The 25,704-nt window shown below is 40.2% G+C and overlaps 1 protein-coding gene across 1 annotated transcript in view; it reads right to left on the bottom strand.

The window, feature by feature from the left end:
* WARS2 (tryptophanyl tRNA synthetase 2, mitochondrial) overlaps positions 1-24,108 on the bottom strand; it is a 45,653-nt gene extending 21,545 nt beyond the window's left edge. The window contains exons 1-2 of the mRNA XM_074593374.1: positions 23,919-24,108; positions 1,049-1,306 (exon numbers count right to left, since the gene is read on the bottom strand). Of these exons, the coding sequence (XP_074449475.1) occupies positions 1,049-1,306; positions 23,919-24,047 (387 nt within the window). The 5' untranslated portion in view covers positions 24,048-24,108. The remainder of the gene's footprint in view (positions 1-1,048; positions 1,307-23,918) is intronic.
* Positions 24,109-25,704: the final 1,596 nt, after the last annotated feature.

Here is a 25,704-nt window from a genome sequence, read left to right as displayed (position 1 = left end):
TAAATATATCTCCCACTACAATTCTGAGCTAATCTATTTAGATTGTTTTTTTAATACAAAGGAAAAGTGAAGCAGGAAGTGCATCTGTCTTCATCATTTCAATATCCACAAGGGATATGGAGCTATGATTATCTTTTGCAGTTAGACAACCACAGGAAACTCTGCCTGTAAAGAGCCATGTTCGAAGTGGAATGTAATACAACGATTTCTTTTCACACTGATAAAATTCGGACTCTACGCATATCACCTTCACAGTTCTGCTGCAAGTCAGACATCCGTCTAAAGATGTCATATCTGCCCCTGTGGGAAATTACGGAAGTTTGCCAATTTAGAGTCAGTAACAGAAAGATAATCAGGCAACAAACTAAGCTGTGTGCCAAGAAAACACAGCATGCAATAGGCTAGGCTGACATATGCTAAGTAGGAAGGTAAGGGCAGTACCCCTCGGGGTGGTCAAGAGAAGCAGCAAGTATTTCACATGTGAATTATCAGATCAGGTGGAAAAAGTTGTATATGAACAGGAGGTTACAGGGAAGAAGGAAAAAAAAAAATCCTACAAAAGACCGAACTCCCTGGTGATTACAATGGAACTGACACAAAACTTACCATGCCAATCACCTGTTGGAGATACTAAACAGCTGGCAGATTAAGTGGTAAGTGCTGATACAAAACCAGATAAACATGTTTTACTTGCCTTTATACTTGCACAGACTACGTTTATGCGTTTATGAGTTAACCTTTTGTGACTAAAGTGAGACTTACAGAGCCGAATTAATGCTTTTCTAACAGGTCTTCTCAGCATTTCACTCATAACCCACAAAAACTCCTAGCTCTGCTTGGGAAATTTAAAATGTACTTATCCCTAAATGGACTTCTCAGCCATGGTTTCAGCCACTTCAAAACAGCAGCAAGGGCTAAGTTTGAAATCCACCATTGCTAACGTCTGACACAAAGATGACAAAGTAGTTCAGTAATGTTACGTTCATTCATTAACATGCCTGGAAAGCCACTTAATAAGAAACAAATCTAATGTAATGGAAGCACTAACCAGCGACTGTCGGAAGAGGAAACACTTCTTTGGGTCAATACCACAGGCAAGGATAGCAGCAGTGGTGTCCAGTATGTTCTGGCGCAGGACAGCTGGCTCCTTGGGCATGGTGAAAGAGTGCATGTCCATAATGCTATAAAGCACTGAGCTGCATTCTTCCTGCAAATTCACCCAGTTCTGAATGGCTCCAAGGTAGTTACCCAGATGAGGTGTCCCAGTTGGCTGAATACCAGAGAAAATCCGATCCACGACCATATTCTGTTACAAAGCATTGGTAAAATTAACACATGCATTTTTTGACAGATTATTTTATATTTTAAAGTCATTGATAAAGCCTCACTTATGCCTGTCTCTTCTCGCATCCTGGCAGTGTATTAATGTATAAATTAACTCAGGATTGACTAAAAACAACCGCAGTTAAGTCAGCCAAAATTCTCTCACTGCAGAGAGACTGACAACTATGTAATTTTAAGTTTTAAGTAATTTTAAGTAAATAAAATGTAAGTAAAATTAAGTAATGTCAGACTGTCTGCATATGCAGACAAACATAGCTGTAAACAAGATTAGTGAAAACTAGATCTCAGAAACCAAGTGGTAGATTCTTTCATCCTTTTTTTGCGATGAACCTGTATGTTTCTCTATAGTATATTACCCATTCTGATACAGAAACTTAGGATCACAGTGTAGAAAATTCAAACATTTTTGTTGTAAACATATGCAATATCCAAGTAGATGGCCATCTTAACTCCCATGAACACTGAAGTCTTATTTTTCTAGCAGCAAAGACATTTTGAGCAGTTCCTGAAAGAAACCTAGCCCTTGATTCAAAGGTCAAAGAATAATGAAAGAGATTATCAAAGTTCTGAAACTACCCATTTTGGCAGCAGTAGGGTTTCTAAAAGGGCTCAACAAAGAAATACTGCTATATCTCAAGATCACACCTGGAATACTGTGGATGCATCAATACCAGTAAAATGTCAACATCTGAAGAGAGTTCACAGAGAAGCAGCAAAAAATGATCAAGAAGCCGAGGTTGTGAGCAAAGATTAAAAAGCTTAAAACATGTATGGCTTGGCTAGGTGACAGTTATCATCTTGGAAAGTTTGTTTTCCTCCATCCCAGCCCTCCATCTGACCATTTTCTCACTGGCCCAAGCTGTCAGCATATGATCAATTACCTCCCTGACCTTTCCAAAGAATTCTACCATATTCAGAAACTAACTCAGCAATGTTTTATGTGAAAATGCTTGTTGTGAAAGTGCCAAGTTGTAAGAGTATGCAAGACTGCTCAACTTATAAATGAGGGTCCCACCAACCTCAGCAGGGAGTCCCAGTCACACAGCTGCACAATACAAACCCTCAGACTCTGTTGTGCGGCAGGAACATCAACTTCAGTATGTCTCTGGCTGTATGATTTTTTTCCTGCTAAATTTTATAAGCAACATCTATAACAAAGTAGAGAGAATTTATTTACTCATGTGGTCCATTTTCATTTCTGTGAATCTCTTACAAATGCATAGGGGAGAAAAAAAATAAAATCATACAACTATGAAACCACACAAAATGTCAGTAAAAGGCAAGGCCAAGTACCACTGGTTTTAACTATTAAAAAAAGGACTTAAAATTGTCTTAATTTTGCCTCAAGACTCAAGAAAAATTATTGAGAATGTGTTTCCAAGTGGAGTGGGACTTTTTTTTATTTTAATACGATCTATAGTTCAGAAAAGCCTAGCTCATTTCTTTCAAAATTTGCTGGAAAATTCTCATTGCTTTCAAAGTAAGCCTGTTTTTCCAGATCAAGACAATTTTCTTATCCAATGTTTATGTGTTTGCGCTGACAGTTAAGAGCAGGCTTGGGCTTGCAGCTTGCTAAATTCTCCTGCTCACATAAATGCCTACACACTTAAGTCCAGTTGGTAACCCCATCCCAAATATCTGCTTAACTTCCAGGTATATTCTTGAGTCAGTTTCTAAGTGTTCTTGGAGAACCTCCAGCACAGGAGCTGCAAGGTAGTCACTGCAATGAAAAGCACACCATTTCCTCTAACAGCAATTCTAACTTCCAGTTCTTGTGCTCCAGTTCATGACCACCCATCCCTCATTTCTCCATTACACAAAAATGGAATTATGCTACTCAATTCCTTGTTTGCCATTTGATCCCTTATTTTTCTAGGAACCTACATCAGAACATTCGTCACCACTCACAGAACCCCCTCACCTCCCACTAAGCTATTACCTGGCCCAAGGACTGCAGCCAGCTTTTTGTTAATGCTGAGAAGGCCCAGGTGCTCACCTAGAGAAGGAGGCATACAGAATCCCAACATACATAAATTAAATGAAGTCTTGTAGAAACTTGGGATTCACTAAGCTTCAGAACTGTGCTTCTGTTATTAAGGGTGTAGAGCAGTTGCTAGGCAATGCAACAGGTACTTCACAGGCATAACATTTGTCTTTTGCTTCCCACGTTCCTGCTCTTCACCAAGAGACTAAAAGCACAAGAAGAAAACAAGGCTATAGATAGATGATCACTAAAATGGTGTTCTGCCCCTACAGGGATCCCAGAACAGCTGGTTGTTTGTCAGAGCACATTTCCTCTTCTCATCTCCCTGTCTCCCCTCGCTCAGGTCAAATCCTGAAGCTCCTTCCCACAATTAATTTCTCCCCATAGTGCTTCCTGCTTTCCACTGCCCATTTATACGCCTGTTTAACCACACTTTTCTACACAGGTTATAGCTTCTTACAGTCCTACTCTCCATTTTTTTACCAGATAGATTCATCCCTCCCATGTTCCTGTATTCTTCTCTTCCTCCACTTGTGCTTCCTTACCCCCTGCTTCACAGAAGAGCTCTTGCATGGTATATGAAGACAGTAAGGAGGCACAGAGTATGGAAGCTATTACTGCCTTGACTCCAGTGATTTTATATAAAATATGTTTACTACTTGCACTGCTAGAATAGCTAAGAAACTTTATTGTGTTCTAGACATCAACTATGGATATGCATCAAAAAAAGTACGTTAGGATGACCACGTTAAAGCATGCTGCAGAAACTTGCACATCTTTCATCTGCAGTCTAGATAAAGACAGCACCACCTGAAATGTCTCCTGATATTACTGCTTCTTTTCCCTGGGACTCTGAAGCTAGTGCTACTTCAATGCAGAAACAGCTCTACTCCCTGGAGTAACTGTCTGCTGTACCAGAAAGCGGGAATCTTTGTGCAGTCAGCACAGATCAGCTTGTGTGTCAATACCTTGACCCAGAGCTGACACCTTGAGTCTGTGGAGAACAGTTCTACCTAGAAACCTTGTCAGTCTCCATGTAACGCAGCCTCCATTCCCTTATAGCCACAGTCCCTACACTTCATATGCTTCCCATGACATTATTTGCCTTTTCCCCTTCCCAGATCACTGTAGAAGAAGTCACTATGAACATATCTGATGTATTGGCAAAATTATGTCCGATAATTTGAGAATCACATACTCAAATAGACGGTACAAATGCAATAGACACATTTAAGTAGGTAGTTTGAGAACATTTTTCACCAAGAAAATACAGGATATCAGTGTTTCAACATACACTATACATTCAAATTCTGTACCAACTCCAAATATTTGAAAGATTATTCCAAATAATTAAAGATAGGTTTATTGTAACACTACATAAGTTAGCATCTAGTGACATACTACACTTTCTAAAGAAAACACTCAAGTACAAAGTAAAATGGAAACAGTTTCGTATAAAGAGATAACAAAGTTCTCTGTCTATCCAATAAAGAGTATACCTGTAAAAGCAAGCATGGCATCTTTAACGGTGCTTTTACATTCAAATGGTAAACAACTACTTATAAAAGGCTTGTTCAGTATATGGGCAATAAATATCAAGTTAAACATGAGAAACAAACAGTAGCAGTATTATACTGAGTCTAAGCTCAGCAATTACTTAACCTAAGTATGGAATTTGCAGAAACAAGTAAATCCAATAATGAAAACTGAGCCAGGCTGGACCTGGGTAAAGCACTAGCAAATACATTACAAAGAACAAACCTATGCAGGCTCCCAGCTGACTAGGAGTCTTTCATCTTTAACTCCTTTGATTCCATTTAACAACATAAAGCAAGAGATGTTACAGCAAATAGGGTGGTATGAAATATTCCATTGTGTTAGCAGAAGTCTATATTAAAAAAAGCCCACACAAAACACCCTTAAATGAATCTTGGACTTCTTGCACTAAAAATATACAGAGAACATTGCTCCTTTGGAGAGAGTTTATGTTCCCTGTTTGTTCACTCCGTGAGAAGCAGCGGGCAGCATAGCAGCGTGGCAGGGGAGTTCTGCCTGGTACCATGAAATCATGGGGCTGGAATGCACTTCAATGGAGCTGTTAGGTCAGGGGATGGGAGCTGTGTGCTCGAAAGTACTGCAGTTGGAAAAGGATAAAAACAAAAGGAGTGAAGACTTCCCAATGGAGCAGAGTGAAAGCCACAAGACATGCAGCTCCAGCCCACAGGCACTCACTCATTCAGACATCTGTAGTAAGCACAGTGTGAGCCTGCTGTTCGTATGTTTAACTCTGTGTGGTGTGTGCACCTACACCAGTAGTGCTGCATGTTAATCTTCACTCCTGTAAAAAGCGTGGAATCTGACAGATGTTTTAACATCTATTATTTGTTTTCTCTCAATAAGACTTCTACATGGCAATTCTAAACACCACAGTGCATTTCTCATCCACATTTCTAAATGAAGCTTGGCCCCAAATCCATTAAGATTCATTCAGGTGTTCTCTTACCTAACCTCCCTTTTCATGATGAGATGAACAACTGCTGCTCCTTATACTGGAAAACTGTCAACATCCACATGCTCCTAAATAATCAGGAATAAGCACTACACTCTTGTCTCAGAACAGGATGGATAAAGCCTGGCCCCAACACCCTGCAGTATGGCCACATCCATTTTCAATGCAAAAGAGTATACTGGAAAAGATGATAGCTTCCAAAATCCAATACTGCTCTCTTGGACCCAAGCAGAGCTTTTCTCATATGTTACACCTGTAGTAAGGAGAGCTACAATTGCCAAGGCCTCAATTCAGTGCAGTCAAAACCACAGTCATGCCCTGCTCGTGAGACAAATGTCCCGGAACTGGAGAACGCACCAAAGTTGCTAGAGTTAAGGAAATCCTACCTGCTTGTCTCCTAAAGATCATCACAAACAGCTTTATTTTTAAAATGAAGGTGTTAACAGCATGCTTGTCTAATTGAAATGATTTTATGAAAGAACGTTAGTAAAGTCAAATTGATGCTGTTCAGTTATATAGAGAAATATATGTTTAATACACAACTTTCTCATGTTATTAATGACACGGGTAGACTGACTTGAAGACCACCGAATCTCACCTCTTTGAAGACCACCAAATCTTTAAAGGAAACATGAAAACTGCCTAAAATTTATACTCACAATGATCTACCACAGCAAAAATTCTTTGAAGAAGGGGGGACTCAAAAAATACAGCTACCTTAGACTGCGTTTCAGTTTGGTTTTTGCCCTTAGTGGGCCAAACTATTTTCCCATACTAAACATGGTCAGTCATTCTGTATCAGAAAACACCACCTTTCACTGTTTATAGGAAACCTCGAGTAGAAGGACAATCAATTTTAGGGGTTAAAATGTTCACCTCAGAAAGCAGACACAGGACTCTCCTGCCTGTTAAAGAGCACACTGAGAAGCTTCCAAGCTCTTCTGCAGCCCAGCAGCACTAAACCCTAAAAGCGGCTATGCAGCTCTTTGGATGCTGGTAGCTGTACGTATTGCATTTCCAATTGTGTTTAAAAGCTTTTTTGCAACCTCCAGAGCAGGATGCCATATGCTCCTTAAACCATCTGCAGCTGTAGAAAAAGTTTAACAATAAAGTTTCTCTATTTCATTCCATGAATTTCAGCTGACTCAAATTTACATTGTTAATAACCTCTAATTTAGACATCAGTACAATCTGAGTACATATTACTCTGATATCTAAACAACACAACAGCTACAAGACAGCTTTAAAAAAAGCTAATGATCTACCCAGGCACAACTTTTACACGCTTAAGAACTGAAATTAGAATATTAATAGTTACTTTAGAAAAACCTGTGAAAACATGTCTTTCTTAAAAATTAAACATTTGAGAGTCTGCAAAGTAAGAGTTCAAGATTCCTTTTAAAACAAGCATGTAAGCGTATACCTAACCATAATCTAGAATTGGTTTTTCAAACTAAAAATCAAGTGGAAAGCAAAAGACAACTCCATTGCTGAAAGCACTTCATTGTATCTCTGACCATAAAGTTACAGGACTCCTTCCAAGAGCTCAACACCACATCTGCAACATTTAAAATGGTAAGTCTCCTTTTGTTTATCAGTATAAGGACCCACTTCTGCCTCCTTTAAAATTATAGGAAGTTACCCTTTTTCATTTTATTTTTAAAAGGTTTTTAAGACTTCCCCAGGAAGACTGTTTGTTGTTATTGTTTTTAAATTGAGCAGGATAAGCGCCAGGCAAACTCAGGCATGAAACTGTCTTCATACTGAAACACAAACCATGGATACAAAATACAGCTATTTGGAGAGGTAACTAGTGTTTTGGATGCCTCAAATTGCATTCATTCAAAAGAAGAAACCTATTCAGGTCTCTGAAAGTGCTGAGAATCCACACTGAAAAGATCCATGCAGATCAAAACATCCCACGTCACTAGCCAATTCTTAGTATCCTGACTATACCTTTCATGTTTAGCTTTATGAATTCTGTGACCACTGAATACAAGTATTTACCTGATTTGCCTGGCACGGTCAACAGAAAACTGTTTCTCAAATATGCAGTAAAATCAGTCATAATGCAGTTCCTCCACTTCAGAAGAGTTACATAAATAAAATCAAGCGAAAGCATTCACAGGACTTAAGTTTTCAAAGCCTCTCTTCTTTATAACTCCACATAAATATTGCCATCATACACGTCAAATGATGGCAGACAAGCTACAATTAGAAGGAAACCTTACGCCTTATAAACACTTTCATCTCTTTGTGGGTTTTAAAAACAGAAAAAGCTAGCATCCAGTCAGGGAGACAGGAGAAAGCTGCCATTAGACAGTTTTCAGGACTGCGTAGGAAAACATTTATACAATTATATAAAATTATACATAAAAGTTGGGCTGGTTAGAGTCTGTTTTAGACCTATTATTAAACACAACAGACCACAAGATGATGCCGTTAATCCCGCCCTAGAAGTACAGAGGCAGTGCATCTCAGCTTCTCAACCTCCCCAGTGGTGGGGGAGAGGAACACTTACGTTTTCAAGACCCCCATTAACCAGATATAGAGGTATAAAAATCAACTCCCAAAGAGTCTTTTTCTAATTGTATTCTTTTAATTTCTTTAGACTTTATTCATAAAGCCACCCAAGCAAGCTAACTGATGGGAGACAGGCTTATGCCTCTATCTATAATGTGTCTAACAAATATTTCCATCTTTACGTTAAATAAAGACTTGCTTACAAGCTCACGTTTGGGCTGAAACACAAGCAAGAGATTTCAGACCTAAAAAAAGCATCATTACAGAAAATTATGACAGTGTTACAATAGCAGCAGTACAATAGCAGCTGCAACAGAAATCACCCCACAACCCTCAGTGGTGGTTACCATTCACATGCTATAGCATTTAGCCGCTCTGCTTTATTTTAACAGCTATTTAGTCAGGGCAGAACAGGTGAAGAGCCGAGTGAGATCTGCAGCATCAGAGCTAATTCTAAACACAGGTGGTGGGCACAACAGAAAGAGCAGGAAGCCGACAGGAGAATCACTGCCACTGCTGACATCTACGACAGGAAAGATTGATGGCTTCCCTCTCTAGTTTTCCCCACTGTGTAGGCACGCAGGGGGTGGGGGAAAGGGACGGAGAAGCTGCTGTGCTGGCGACATAACACACCACACAGCCTCCACAGCACCAGTGCTGATTAATGAGACTGGAACGACTCAGGAAACAGCAAAGGATCATTCACAGACTTTGCTCTTCTTGTTATAATTTTATCCATGGTGATTCATTTAGCCCTAGCTGTCCCAAACTGAAGCAAGTTCAAATTTGGCAGAGGAAAATAAAATGTGAAAGTCAAAGGGAAGAACGAGCAGCATTAAGCAAACACAGACACGAGTAAAACACACAAATTGGAAAATTTGAAATTTCAAACATGAGGATCCTCCCAACATGGATAAAAATGGGAAGAAAAAAAACCCAAAAACTTGCCTTAACCTCCAAGACAAAAGAATTCTTTGGCTGACAAAAGTCCTCAACTACTGCATCTTTTGCATCTATGATTTTTTTATTTCCCTCATTAATACTTCATGACTTAAAAGCTCTCATTGATAAAATAATATGTTCATCTGTTAATCCTGCCTTAGCAAAACCTGTCTTCAGACAGCTATTAAGCAGCAAAATGAAGGGAAACCAGACGAGTCAGATTTTACTAGCTAAAGCATAAATTTTAAAGCCTAACTGGGACAATTTAAGTGTTAATGTTATTAGAGATGGAAAAAAAATTGAAGGAAAAGGGAAACTTAGAAGCAGTCTACGTACTACACGCTTTGCTTCATTTATTGCTTTTTAAGCAATAGTTCTCCACAAACTTGCTGTAGAAATTTTTAAAACGTGTATATCTTGATTTGGTAATTCAATACACCAAATTCATCTGCTACAAATGCTATTTTATCATGCTTAACTCTTAAAATTAGGGATTAAAAAGCTAACATTAAATTAGAAAGAAACATAATTAGACCAGAGCAATTTTTCAGATAGATAGCTTCTGAGAAAGGATTCACTTGTTGCTCAGAAACTGATCTAAATTAAGATTTAAACAGCACTGCCTGATACCCCTTTCTTGAATGTCAAATGCATTTATATTTAAACTTAAGTAAGATTTTAATATTTATATTTAAAATGAGAAACACATTTAAAGGGAACATTTATAGCACATACTAACCCCACCCTATAAATTTAACTCTGCCCTCTAGGGCTAGCAAAAGTATACAGTATAACTGAGTTTGGGTTAGGCTGCCCTCTCATGCAGCCTTGTTAAAGATGACTAAGCAAACGGATCCTTTAATGTTGTACGCTGTGTCCCACAAATGTATTCTTTCATTTGCCTTTATGAGCTCCACGTGCCACTCAATGTGCTAGTGACAGCTGTACTGACAGATGCAAGGATTATCTACAGCAGGTTGCCGCAGTTCACACGGCCATGCAACAGAAGGTACCTCTGGATCCGAGGCAGCCACGGACCGTTCCCTCCCCACCCAGTGGAACAGATTATACAAACTCTGGCTAGGGGACTTTTAAGCAGCCATCAAGTCTGCAAAACAGAAGAGCTGGCAAGTATGCTGCAGAGGTCCTAGGACAAGAAGTGCTGATAACATTTGACGAGTGGGATGGGTTTGTCCGCAGTCGGTGAAGGAACCAAGCACTGCGTCTGCATGCAGCCAACAGCCGTCACCAATCTTATTCTAAACCATGATGTCTTCCTTAGCAAGGACACAGCCTGATAGCATTTTTTTTTGTGTGCTGCGCTCCCTGCAGTTTTCCACATCAACTGGAAGGACAGCATGCTATGGCATCTCTTCAAAGCTGAGACACACCCCAAAGAGATGCAGTTACAGAGCAAGCCCAACACATGCTGACACATGCACTACTTCTGCACATCCTAGTTTTCAAAGACATATGCGGAACTGCAGTTAATGGTTTCGAATGGTCGAAGAAACCATAGGCTGCTGATAGGCAGCAGCCTATCAGCTTTAACCCTGTAATGCACTATTTTCAAACCATTTACTTCCCTTTTTTTTAAGCTAAGGCATAAAGTTTCTTCAGTTGAACTACCTAACCACAGACATAAACTGCAGGCCTTATAAGTCCATTTCACCCAGACTCAGTGAAAGGGTAAAGGACTTAAAACTACATTGTTACAACTACCACACAAGTAAGGTGTTAAGAGATAAACCAAATTCGTGCCTCACTGACAGGAGGCTGCAGCAGGAGCTAAGCATGCTGAACCATCAGCAGGAACACTCTTCTCAGCTGGGCAAGGCACAAAGGTCGGGCCAGTTCAGTATGTGCTGTTTCCAAATCCATTAGATGATGCACACAATGCTCAAAGCTGAAAATTCGATAGTTACAGCATTTGATGGTTACATTGCTTGGAGAAGGTGACACAAGGGAAAAGGAGAGGGAGCAGAGACACAGACTTATTACACTGTAGAAAACACCCCTAAGACACAAATCCATAGAAAAACTAGTTTACTGTTCATTGAACAATGTGGCTGAACCAGTAGCAACCAAACAATTAAAATTTAAGGGCAGAGATGCCTTCTGGAAACAGTTCTTCAAAGCACCCACGAGGTCTGCCTTCCTCCTGATCTATTTGGCAAAGCACACTGGCACAGCAGCAGCGGGCCAGGGAGCAAGCAGAGAACCTCATGCTCCACTCAAGGACCTCACCTACCTTCAGTCAGGTTAACTTCAGTTCTCGGAAAAACACAGGAACAAATAAAGAACTTTGAAGAAATTACAGCTATAAACAGCAGACAGCAGCATTTCTCAAGAACTAGTGATGTCAGATCACTCTGACACAAAAGATGCTAGAATGGAGATGTAGTACGAAAGGTTTTATCCTGATTTTCGTGAAGTTCTGATTTTATCTATTTCCCACAAGCTAGCGAAATAGCCTGTAGAACATATATATGCTGCAGGTGGAACCAGACAGAAAAGAACCCAAAATGGTACTTTTTGATGGCTTACAGTGGTTGTTGAAAGATACCAAATACATTTTCACGGGGTTTTGTCTTGGGTTCAGTACTATTTAATATTTTAATATCTTCATTAGTAATCTGGATGATGAAATAAAGAGTATTCATTAAATCTGCAGATGACACAAAGGTGGAAGGATGATAAAGGTTCAAAATTATATTGACAAAGTGAAGAAGCGATCTGAAAAAACAAGATACTATTTACCAGGCAAAGATGCATGGATCTGTATAGAAAGGACTACTCAACTGCACAAATACAGGAAGGAGAACAGCTGTCCAGGCAACAACTGCAGAACAGGATCCAGGATTTGTAGCATTTTAGAAGGTGATTATGAATCAATACTATGCTGCTGCAAAACCACTGCTTTTATAAAATAAAGCAAAAGTTGCACAGAAATATATGAATAGGATTAAAATCCAGAAGACACAAAACAATATACTCATCCTACTCAGGATGAGGATGACCTCAAGCTGGAGCATGGGGACATGTTTTAGGTCCTGTGTTTCTAAACAGCAGTAGAAAGAGGTCATAGAAATACAATCAAGTCCAATGAGAGACCTCAGAAATAAGACCATGGAGGAAAGCCTGAAAGAACTGAGGTTTAGTCTAGTGGAAGGAAGACTGTGGAGGGACAAGGTCTTAAACATGCCTTAAATATATAGTCTTCTACATATGATTTTGGGACCATGGTTAATAGGATAGGAAACAATGAGCTTAAGTTGCATTAAGAAAGATTCAGATCAGATGTTAAAATTTTCAATAGTAAGAAAAAGAAAACATTTCAGGAGAGTGCTCAGAGAGGTTCTTTATTTAAAAAAAAATACATAAGATGTGTTGATAAAGATGTAAAGGCAGCTAATTTTTATTTTGGGCCAGGGGAATCACCAGATCACCTCTAGTTGGGTTTCTTCTGGTCCTCTGAGCCTATGATCTTACATAGGCATGATTAAGGTCAAAGAGCGATCACCAAACAGGATGGAAGAGAAATCAGAGTTCTATTTAGATAGGCTAGATCTCATGGCATTTCAAGATTCAACTCTTTCTACCTGTATTTAACAAAATTTAGGAATTGAGGCCTTTTCACTGGTAGCAGCTGAACACTGACATGCTTTGAAAAACCATTCCATGTTGAGAGACAGAAATACGGAGAGAGATTTGAAATACAGGTTAACATTGAATACTTGTAAACTGGTATAGACCTACATTCAGAAGTATACACTGCTTCAATAGAATAAAACTGATAGCAACAAGTGAAGAATTAGCACTCATTTTGCTACGTGATACAGGTGTTACTGTCAAAATGGAAAGAAAAGTATATCATATTTCTAAATTATAAATACAAGTTATTTGATACATGAAATGATCTGCTTTTAAGTTAATATATGAAACAATTTTAACTATGAAAACACCACAATCTTAAAGCAAAACAAATCCAAAAGCTAAAGAATGCCCCCATAACTAAATACTTCCCTCCCAGAGAAATTAAAGAAGTTTCACGTTTTTGATCACAGTAGTATCCAAATCTCTTAAAAACATCTGATCACTCTTGCTCCTTCTCTGACCCCTAGCTGAAAGAGAGTTTATTATAGTTTTTATGTATTTTGTTCAAGTGAGGAACCTGCTTGCTACCAGTATTGCCCTATGGGATATAAACAAAGACTATCAACTTACATCTAGAGGGGTGTGTTTTGAAAAATATTTTTTGTTTGGAATTACTATGTTTCTTCAGAATATTGTCCAAGAAACTCAAAGAGTAGTTCATTTCCTCTCCATTATTTTATTTGGCAATTTCCTGTAGCAAGGAAAAGTTGGCTTTATTTCACATGGGGCCAAAATTAACACAGCTGTTCAAAAACTTTCACCTTGTGGTCACTGCCTGAAATTCATATCAGGTGAAAAGGAAAGTTTTAAAACCACCTGATGGCTGTTGAGAGGCCTTAGGATGCGGAAGTCTCAGTAAATTCCCCAATGGTGCACACATGCACAAAGAAAATAATACAGCTGGTCCTCCTTGTCTACGCTGAAGAGAATTCTATCAATTTAAATATTTTAGACATAATAATCATACTTGTATTGGGGACTTCTTCAGAATTTAAAAAGCTTTTTCTGAAGACAGACAATACTTACAGACTACATTTAAACTGTTTTTATCAGTGCAGGTTGGTCCTGAAATCACCAGACTCGTCTGTTCCACAGAAAGGACAAACAATAGGCAAGGAAGAGATGACGGGGATGGAGAGGTTCATTTGTGCTCAGGTCTTGCCCTCCAAGAGGATGTAGCCAAGGCATGTTCCTGTGTCCAGAAGCACAGAAGCTCATCTGGATGCCCTAGTTTAGATACAGGCACTGACCCCAAAAAGTAAATGGTCAATAAAAGCTATATTATCTTCCTAAGGAATTTGATCTGAGGTTGAGTTGAAGATGAGTACAGTGTCTGTATTTCCACTGAACAAGCAGACTATGTTTACAACTGATGAAGTTTTTTGTATACAGAGCAAACTCTTTGCTTACGTGAGATGAAGTTCTTGTCAGACTTATATCTAATGTGCATCAGCACCTTCAGGCACTAGCACAACAAAATGCTGCTTAAAAAAGTCTGGCCCTTGGTCACTAACATCTAAGAAATGTAAAACCGAAAGCAATACAGGGAAGGATTCATAATAGTACAATTAAGGGTTATCAAGTTTGAGACCTAAAGCACGTAAAATTTTATAGAAAATACCTGCAAGACTGGAATGGCCACAGCACACGCAACCCACATCATAGCGAACTGTAGTCACAGTCCTGCTTATTACACACCTTGAGCACAGAAACGTCAAATGAAAATTTCCCTAGTTTGTGTGTGACGCTCACTGCTTTGTTTTAAAGATGAGCTCTCTAACTAACTTCCTCCCTTACTGACTTACCTGTGTTATTCAAACTGACCCAAACTGACCCAAACACATGACTGCCAGGAAACCTGGCAAATTACCAACTCTCAATTTGGAGTGCATCACTGTAAAAGCAGCCGACTGTTTGTACTGCAGCTATCCCAGAGATGGGTAATACTCCATTTTTCTTTGAGGACTCCTACTAGAGACTTATAATCAATGTTGCTTGGCCAACTGTAAAAATGTCCCTCTGAAGGGAGTGATGGCACCTTTGGCTGTTCTGACCTGGCTTAATGCTTGATGAACGTGCAAAGTGCTGACATTGCTTTAACTCTGCAAAGATCTCAAATGTGGGTATCTTCCAGAAAAAAAAACAAACCAAAACAGTAGAAGCATATGAAGAGCAGAATGTGTACTCATTCTTGGTGGCAGCAATTACATGAGCTAATTTGTTGCCAGCAGAGGTGCAAAATGAGATCCGGTCAGGAATTCAGAGGGCTGGACCCCTGATTCCCTTTACATAAGCAACAAAGAGGCTTTGAAATGTTTGAAACTGTTTTGTTCTTCCATGCAAACAGAAAGCACCCTATTGATGCCTATTAAGTAAAGTCTTTCCATATCTTGGCAAGTATGTGATTTCAAGAAAAATATTTGCAAATGGATAACCCAATTCAAGTAGAAGTCAAAGACCACCTTTGAAAGAAACTTTGATGTGGCTATAAAAAGATTATATTTAGGTAAGATAGCATAACGTGGTTCTGTCATCAAAAGTTTGCACCTCCCCATATTTCTTTGCTGTTGTTAATGTAAAAAGCAATACTGGTAAGGAGAAAAATGAATGCCCATGAGACCTAGGATTAAGGCAGAATCCCTGAAAAGAACCGTTCCTGCTGTTGGATAAGCGCAAAACAAGCCATTTAGCAATCTTGCTGCCAAAGGACAGGGATATTAGTGTATCTACAAGTGTGAAAGCAAGTGACAGCAATAGTTGCTACGTGAATCTTTGGTGAGATCATCATGAAGTGTGGAGTCTTTTATTAACATGGAAATGTTGCTATACCTTTTCCAAGGCACAGCTAACACGTCAGATTCCAAAGACGGAACTATGCACCTGGCAAAAGCAAATAAGATGATAGTGAGCCCAGGAAGTTGTGAAGATGCTAGCAATTCGATTTCTGTGAAAGCTGGCCAACAACCTTCCAAATGAGGTTAATAGTTCAGCATCCAGATTGTGAGGAGGACACTATGAAGACCAAGGTATACTATTTAATTGTCATTGAGTCTATGTGACTAGAAATGACAGGGAGAAGACTGGACTGATGGGATTCAAAACCACAAATACTCCATTTGTCAGAGTGGGAGTATGTATACAATTTAATCTCATTTTAGCTTCTGAATACTTCTGAGAATTAGAATAGTTATACAGGAGCTCTGAGCCGCAAAAATGGGAACTTACCACTACCCAACCCTGGGATCTTTCTGCACAGGAACTTAAATATTGAGACCCACTGAGGTGGGCTTATTAGATGGGCTTACACCACTTCAAAAGATCAATGAGAAGCATTTCACATTCTGATGTGTACTGCAAGACTCCAAAACTCTTATTTATTAACAAAGTAATCTAAATAAAAAAAAGTTCCTACTCTGTACAGTTATGAAAATGCCATCTAAATACAAATGAAGCATAGCAGTTTTATCTGCCTGGTTTTGTAGATAACATAGGCATTGTGGTAGTAGTTCATAACATAATTTATGTGCAACACCGTGAAAACTGAGGAAACCCCTATTAGTGCTCCCTACACACAACACAAATTCCTCATACAGATATCATGCAGACATCACTGAAACAATCGGGTAAACTTCACCTTTCCATTACTTCTGCAAGCTCCAAGAAGTAGAAGCAAGCCCTAGCATAATTCAAAGAACTCGTAGTTAAAAGTAAAAGCAGACATTTCATTTATGGTAGCAATCATCACATTTCAGCACAAAAATGAGGGAAATGAAAAAGTCAGTATACTTCATTGTATATTTGTGTATATGTATGTATATATACACATGAATATACATCTATTTCCTTTCACTCGCAGAGAGAACTTCAGCACACTCTCAAGGTGTACATCTCTGAGGGCAAAAATGTATTTAATACTGTCCAGGGAATACACAGATTTGCCTGATACAACAGAAAATTATAAAATTGCGACGTGATTTGTCTGAGTTAGTTAGGAACTCCAAGAATGGTATTGTTACAGTTACTAACAGTCAAGGGCTCAAATAACCAAAAGGAAAACAATTTAAATTTGCTACGTACGAACTTAGCAGAGCTCAGAAAATATATGATCTAAGGTGACTTAACTGACTTAATGTTTAGGGGTTTTCTTCACTTCAACTTCTGATCCTACTGTAATTTGAGTCAACTCCACAAAATGTTTGTTCATCTAACCCTAGAGTCCCAGCATAAACCACAACTTGTGTCATGGAAAAAGTAATTGTTGAATGTCTAGAAGAGCACTTGCTGTATTAGTAAATGGAAATTCTATCTGCCAATGAAACAGCATTAAAACAAGACCCCTAGTCTGCGGTCTAGAGACAGAGGTGATCCACTACAGATTGTACAATTCACAGTATGTTTGTTCAACATATGCACCAGAGAAATTTACACAAAACTTCAACATCCAGGACTGCCAGAGTAGCATCTTTCATTAAACTCACTGTACAAAACAAGTTAATAAAAACAGAAGTCTCTCAAGAGAAAAAACAGGCTCAGCCAAGAGACTGAAAGCAAGGCCCAGAGGGGGAAAGAATGGTGGGACTCTACCCAAGCCCTGCCAAGATGCCAGAATAAAGGGCTGTTTCCTGCTAAAACAATCTATGTTTGCCAGACTTTATTGTTAGAACTCCATTATGGAAATGAATAGGACCCGTTCACGCCTCAAAGATCCTTCATTTCTGTCTACAATGGGGGCTGTCTCCTGTGCAACTACAACAGCAGTCAAAATCCACTAGACACAAGGCATAAAACAAGGCAGATTAGGAGAAGTCTCTCTACAAATGGAAAGTCTAATAACTCTGTGTGGAAATCTGAATTCTCCCGAACCCAGTGAAGACCCAAGAAATGTATATTCTCACTGCGTACTAACTTCCCTTCAGCTCTGAAAATTATACATATGCTAATGGTTTCATTCTGGCTTAGAGAACACCTCCAATGCTTTATCTGACAGATAAGCCTGTTTCCCTAGATGATTAAACATAAGTTATTTAGTGATAAAAATAAAAATAAATGACTGATTAAGTAAGATTCCATTCCAACCTGGATAGGAGATACTAGAGATTTAATCCAAAGGCTGGAACATGTTGCTAAACCTAGATGATTTCAGGAGAAGATGGATAATTAAGTAACTTTTAGTACCTGTGCCCAACAACAATAGTAAAAAAGTTAAAATTCAGGAAAATAAGAAAACAGGAAATTAAAAAAAAAAAGTTACCAATTTCTACACATGAATCCACATAGAGGCTACTCATATTTGGAAAGCATTTCTCAAGTCACTTAGATCTTTCCTAAAGGTCCTGTAGATGACAACATGTCAAACAACCCCATACTGGACATTAGGAAACAGCATGGGTCTTTGCTGTCAAACAGGTATTTGCATTTCCAGCTTTTTTCTCAGTCAAAAGCACTTTGCTACCTCCAACCTTCGTGCTCTCTAGAAGAAAGAGATGCAACACTGGGGACTGTCACAATCATAAATCCAAGGCAAGCACTTAAAAAACTGTCTGCTCATCTATCAATCTCAGTACATGACTGCCTGGACAGCCATTCTGAAGCTGACCTGCTGCAGTAACCTTTGTATGTGTGCAGCTTGTTACATGCATCTGGGGACTCATTTCATTAATGGTTAACAAAGTGACCCCTATGCGACAGCAACAAATTCAAGACAGAAATATGGATGCTTTTAAATTGTTTGCATTTCATTCATAACACATCTGAATGATACTAAAAATTGAGCTCTCTCTCCCACTATAGTTTTAACTATAATCTTCGAAATCCTTAAGGATTAGAGCCTGGTAATTTCAGTTACTTCCTTTCTCCAGAATCCGTATGGTAACTATAGCTAAAAATTCTCAAGATTAAATTTGCAATCTGGGAAAATGCATTTTAGTGGTGTCCTCCAAAACAACCCTTCAATTTTTATCTAACTGCCTTTTTCACAGCCATCTTCATAAAAAAATATGAAACATGACCAGTCATTAACATGACTAGCACAGTAACAATGGAGTGATCAGGTGGCCTAAATACAGAAAGAATAACACTTCATCAAAAAATGAATCAAATTTCATCATAGCAAACCAGTCTGAAGATCTCTTCTTAAAGTACTGAGAACACTGGCCAGAATCACTGAGGTTCACAGAGGCCTAGCAAAGTATCAGAAGATGAAAAAAGGGCAAATGTTATTCCTGTCTCCAAAACCTACCTGTCTCCTACCTCCAGTCTGGGACGTAGTCTGCTTAGCATCAATTCTCAGTAAACAAAAAACATCTTTTGCAATTCCCTAAAAGATAACTAGAGGAAAACAACCACAAACATGAGTTTAAGAGTAAAGCATGCCAAATTAGTCTAACTTTGACCCTGAGACCCATTAGGCTGCCACAGTAAAGGAAGATGCAGTAAAGGCGTCTTGATTTTAGCACCACCTTTGGTCATAAAGTGTAAAGCAAGCTAGAGAAACTACCTATAGGGATCTATCCTGTGCCATTTTTTTCAGATATTAACTCAGGCGAAGACACAGGAACATTCCTACATGAGCTGCTAAGGTTACCAACATGTTGTCCTTGGATTTGACGGTCTCATATTTGCAACAATGCTGACTAAACATTCACCAGAGGTGTTTTTGTGCAGCACTCACCAAGAGGCAGAAGCAGCATCCTTGGGGCTGTGGGACTCAAACCAATCTTCTCTTTGTATGACCCAAACAATGCCTGCTAGAGTCACTGCCATGAGTCTTGTTACAGCAAACACAACTTTTGAGTGCCAGGAAAAAAAATGACCAAATTCTTTCACCAAAGAGGAAAGGAAAATATTTTGCATTAAAAAATACCAACCCTTGCAGCTGGAAGATGCAGTTCACAAAAAGCTAAAAAAGAATCCCTTTCCTGGTGCCTGAGAATCCTGTGAAAGTTGACAAGAGAGGAAGGCTGTAGGACACAAAAATGTATAGCTTAGCAAAAACAATATAGCCACTGTAATAAATCATGTGTGAAGGGCAGGGATGGCTCACTTATCAAAGAGGGAGGATTGAGGTTGAGAAAAGGCAGCAAAATGAGAGGTTCATGTTTTCTTTAAAAGATGCTCTCAGGAAGAAAAGCAATATAGGTATTGCAGTATTCTTACTATATTGTAATAGCAATAACTACTTTGCTACTAGAAAAGAAAAACGGTGCCAAAGACTCCTGACTTCAGGAAGGCAAATAACATCTAAAAGTAGGCCTCCAGCTGGGAGCCTGGAAAGCCATCTAGTAATGCATGTGACTATAATCAAAACCAAGTCCTCATACTTCACTGGGGTAACAGTGAAGGTAGTAAACTACATTCTGGTATGTCTCAAACATACTATGTTTAGGAGATATGTAGATCAAAGAGTGTGAAGGGGGGTATGTGCAATGCTGAGTAGGTTTCTCTCTGAACAAATTACGTCCAAACAAAAAAAGTCCATTACGGGGAATAGAGGAGAAAAAGACATACCCTGTCCAAGAGCTTGAGTTCACATCAGTACAGAAATGCCCCACAGTTAGTCTCTGGTATTGGTAGTACTGCTGATAGGTAAGATTTACTTGCCTCATCACCTAAGCACAAACACTCCCTATCTTCACTTCATTCACTTAGATTTTTTTCATCATCAGTTGTTACAGTTAGGAATGAAGGTCTGAATTGAAGAAGAGAAAGTCTACACAGGCTGGGATTCGACCTCTGGCCGCTTCTGATCTTAAATGATTTGGCTTTGCAACAGTGAGACTACAGAGAGATTATGAGTTGAAGATACTGATGGAACAGCTAACCCACCAAATTCACTGACCGACACAGCGTTAGGCCTCATTTAGTAAGATTTAAGATAAAACTGAACACTTAACGTTAATAGCAACAACTTTGAGAGCTTTGCTGACAGGACTAAGCCCAAGTCATTTTTGATCAGGTCATACACCAAGGGCTGACTGACTCACCTTAGATTAAATTTTCCTACAGACAGGTTATGCCATAGTTGGATTTCTCAGAATTTTATCAGTAATTCCCTGGAGCACCTGTTAGTTGCCGTTTCTAAGGCTGTCTTACCAAGGAAACAGACTTGATGAAATGGCTTTCCATAACCCTGGCTTAGAGACCACTGAAGAACAGTAAATCAAGGAGTTTGAAAATAAGCTCTTAAAAGTCAAGATACCCAGAATATAATTAATCTCTCCAGCAAAATGTTACTTTCTTCTTAACTGCATATGTTATGCCAACATATTCTAGTTGTGTACAAGAAATACGTGCAACAAGAAGTATAGAGGAACTTTTCCAGGGCATGATAAATCCAGCATAATGATGAACTGTGCATGCCAGTGAAACAAAGCTGAAACCACAGAAATTGCATCTTCTAATAACCATGGCTGCATTATCAAACACTTAAACGTGAAAACTGTAAGGGTGCCAGCAGACATATTATACTGCTCAAGCTTGAAGTCAGACACATTTCCAGCTTGAAACGTGAATATTTCTCATGAGCACACATGTTCCAAGCTGTATGCCATAATAGCTGAATGACTCTGAAGTCCAGTTTGGTAACAGGAACAGCATAAATTAGGAAGCCAGATTTTCCTTCAATTCTTTTGAAGAAGCACTGAAGTACCACTTCAATTCCAGTGCAATTCTTTTCAGTCAGACATAAAAGGACACTTAAAGTGAGAGAGGAAAGTGACAAAAGCCCACAACATATTGGACTTGCAAATTTAAAATCAAAGAAACAACATAAATTACTACTGTTATTTGGAGGCGGCTGGTATGAAGTTACCTAACCAACACTAACTTTGGGCTTCTTGTTTTTTTTAAACATTCTCAGAGCTGTTACATCTAAAGGACATCAGGTGATAGTAACCAGGTGACAAAGCACCTGATGATTAATCTTGACCTGACGGGTGACTCAGAGGTGGAAAAGTTGTTCATGTTGGAGTGAATATCAAGATTTAATAAAGCCAAGTTTGGTCAGAGCAGATTTCTATATGACACAGGATAAACTAGAATCCTTTGCTAGAGGAATGAAGGCAGGGGATGGTACCTGCTAGGATACTGAACGAATCAGAGAGCCACCATATGTAGCTGGAACGATAAGCATATACAAACCCTTTCAATATTTTTCAAGGAACTTTGCCATTCTTGTTCTAAAAATACAGAGTGGTTTGAGGCATCTCTGCAAGATCTGTATGTAGTGTGCTCTGGCAAGTGTATTACAGGGACAGTGTAACTGTTCAAATTCTAAGTGTTAAAAACCTAGGAAGATTTAGGTACACGCAAGTGAAACGAAATCAAAGCAGCTAAAGGAATGGATGCACCCAACAAGGTTATCGAGTATGCCATGTTGAGACTCTTTAGGTCTTCTGTATGGTTAAAATTCACAGTAGTCTCATACGCAAATGAATTCTGAAACAAAAACAAGCACAACAACCTTACCTCTGCCCCATAGTAACACCTAGTAGAAAGCATACTAAGAATACTAAGTAAAATATTGATTATGAAAGTTTCATAAGGGATAACAGGTTTTCCCTCTTTCCCTCCAACACTACCTCCTCAATAGAAAGGGCAGAATCAAAGTCATTTGCATGCTATTAGCTTTCTTGATAAGTAACTGAAATATGCCTTAATTTCTTAAATTCAACCGTAGAAATCCTAGTTCTGAAATAACTCAAAATTCCTGCAATTTGTAGTTTACCCAAACTCACTGTTATATACACCAACTTTTTGTGTACTACTGTATGTTTTAGCTTGAAATTCTCAGAATAACAACTCCGTGGTAGAGGGCAACAGATAGTTTTCAGTTGTTGCAAGGTGACAGATAGCATGGATAACATTGAGAAGCTGAAAGTCATCTTTGATCTTCTACTTATCCTATTTCTCCTCACAAGCAACATGAGACACATCTATCCTGACACTTATCCTGGATAAAATGTTCCATTGTAGAAACATAGCATACCATTCAGGATTTGGATGATATATGAATGTGAGCATGGTTTTCATGAAAAAGCCAATTGTGCAGCTAAGGGAAACAAACATTCAGTAAAATGATGCAACATTAGTATTATTGTCATCAGACTGTTTTAATAAATAATTCTTCCACCCATTTTAAAAACAAGCTACATAAAAATTTAGATTGGTAACACAGAAAGCTTCATGAGGGAGGTTGCCTGCAAACACATGCTCGCTGAATATATTCCTACTTCACCCAGCTGACTGCTTAGGGTATCTTCCTAAATACAATCAATTGCTCCTTTATATCAATTTTGTCATAGAATTGGGAGGGCAGATGGGGGGGAGGGGAGAAGCAATCCCAAATGCATTAATTTAACAAGCCCACCGAAGCTGTGTAAGTACCAAGGCAGAGGGTTGACATACATCCTCTAACTAATGTTCAGACACCCACATGGGTTTTATTTTCCCTGCTTGAGAAGACAGGAGTTTGTAGCCTGTAGGTACAGTTAAAATGGGCAGGTAACTCTCTAGGGAAAAAGAACAAGGCTGAATAACGTCCACGGACACCTCAGCACTTGAACGACCACCAGGACACCCACCGGCCGCGGCAGGAGCAGCCGCTGCGCCCCCACACCTCACTCGCTGCCTCAGGCCTCCCCCTCTCCCCTGCCCCTAAGCCCCGGCTGAGGAGAAGCCCCTACGGCCGAGAGGCGCCAGAGACAACCATCTGGAAAGCGGAAGGGACAACGCCGAGAGAACGGCGGCTTGAGGGACGGCAGCAACTCAAGGGGCCCGGTCCATCCCGGCTCGGCCCGGCCCGGCCCCGCCGCCGCGCTCGACCCACCGCGCATGCGCGGAGCCCGTCCGCTGCGCGGGGCGGAGGGGAGGGCGGGTTGACGGTTGGGCCGGCCCAACCGGAGAGAGCGTGAGGAGAACCCGCGTCCCCGCGGGACGGGGACAGTGTCCCAGGCCGCTTACCTGGCCGAGGGTCCCGCGATGCAGGGCCCGGATCAGGCCACTCGGTGTCGCCATGGCAAAGGCAGGAAGGGGTGCGGGGCGGGATGGGGGGGAGGGAAACAGGGCAGCAGCCCGGAAGGGTCGGCGCATGCGCTGAGCAGCCGGGTGGTGGCTGTGGGGGTGTGTGCCCGCCGTCCTCAATGCGCATGCGCGCGGCAGGAGGGGCCGCTGGAGGGCGCGGTCACGTGGGGGCTGAGCGGCGCAGGGGGCGGTTGGGGCGCGCGGGTGTGGCGCTGGGACGGCCGTTGGCGAAGCCGGGTGCCAACGGCAGCACGTCTCCTCTGTACTTTGCCTGGGTCCTGCCTCATGGGCAGGCTGTCCACGAAGGTCTGAATTGAAGAAGAGAAAGTCTACACAGGCTGGGATTCGACCTCTGGCCGCTTCTGATCTTAAATGATTTGGCTTTGCAACAGTGAGACCACAGAGAGATTATGAGTTGAAGATACTGATGGAACAGCTAACCCACCAAATTCACTGACCGACACAGCGTTAGGCCTCATTTAGTAAGATTTAAGAAAGATAAAACTGAACACTTAACGTTAATAGCAACAACTTTGAGAGCTTTGCTGACAGGACTAAGCCCGAGTCATTTTTGATCAGGTCATACACCAAGGGCTGACTGACTCACCTTAGATTAAATTTTCCTACAGACAGGTTATGCCATAGTTGGATTTCTCAGAATTTTATCAGTAATTCCCTGGAGCACCTGTTAGTTGCCGTTTTTAAGGCTGTCTTACCAAGGAAACACACTTGATGAAATGGCTTTCCATAACCCTGGCTTAGAGACCACTGAAGAACAGTAAATCAAGGAGTTTGAAAATAAGCTCTTAAAAGTCAAGATACCCAGAATATAATTAATCTCTCCAGCAAAATGTTACTTTCTTCTTAACTGCATATGTTATGCCAACATATTCTAGTTGTGTACAAGAAATACGTGCAACAAGAAGTATAGAGGAACTTTTCCAGGGCATGATAAATCCAGCATAATGATGAACTGTGCACGCCAGTGAAAGAAAGCTGAAACCACAGAAATTGCATCTTCTAATAACCATGGCTGCATTATCAAACACTTACTTAAACGTGAAAACTGTAAGGGTGCCAGTAGATATATTATACTGCTCAAGCTTGAAGACAGACACATTTCCAGCTTGAAACGTGAATATTTCTCATGAGCACACTGTAAATACACGATCTGTTCCAAGCTGCCTGCCCTAATAGTTGAACGACTCTGAAGTCTGGCAACAGGAGCAGCATAAATTAAGATCTCTTTCACAGAATCACAGAATCTTCATTGTTGGAAAGGACCCTTAAGATCATCGAGTCCAACCAAACAACCTACAGTCTCTGTCACTAGAGCATGCCCTGAAGTGCCACATCTAGACGTTTCTTAAATACCTTTCATGGATCCTGCCTCATGGGCAGGTTGCCCTTGAAACTGGTCTTCTCAGCAGTGTGTCCGCCCTGCCCCTGTATAACCTCCTGTATAACCCTGCTCACCTCAGGCCACCTGACTTGTGCCCGCACCAGCTTTTTCACTGGGAAGTCCACACCCTGGGCCCCTGCTTGAAGATACCTGCCTCTGCCCACCTTCTCTTCACACATCAAAATAAAGTGAATCCCCATGGAAAACCCTGGAAAGTTCTCTCTGCCCTGCTTTGTCCTGAATGCCAAGGTGAAAGCAGCTCTCTGTCTTTCACCCCTGGCATTGTGCATCCCCAAATCCGTTCTTCGTGCCCATGCTGCTCCT

The sequence above is a fragment of the Larus michahellis genome, chromosome 1 (genome assembly GCF_964199755.1).
Source record: "Larus michahellis chromosome 1, bLarMic1.1, whole genome shotgun sequence".
In the NCBI taxonomy this organism is placed as follows: Eukaryota; Metazoa; Chordata; class Aves; order Charadriiformes; family Laridae; genus Larus; species Larus michahellis.
This window is presented reverse-complemented; position numbering and strand designations above follow the sequence as displayed.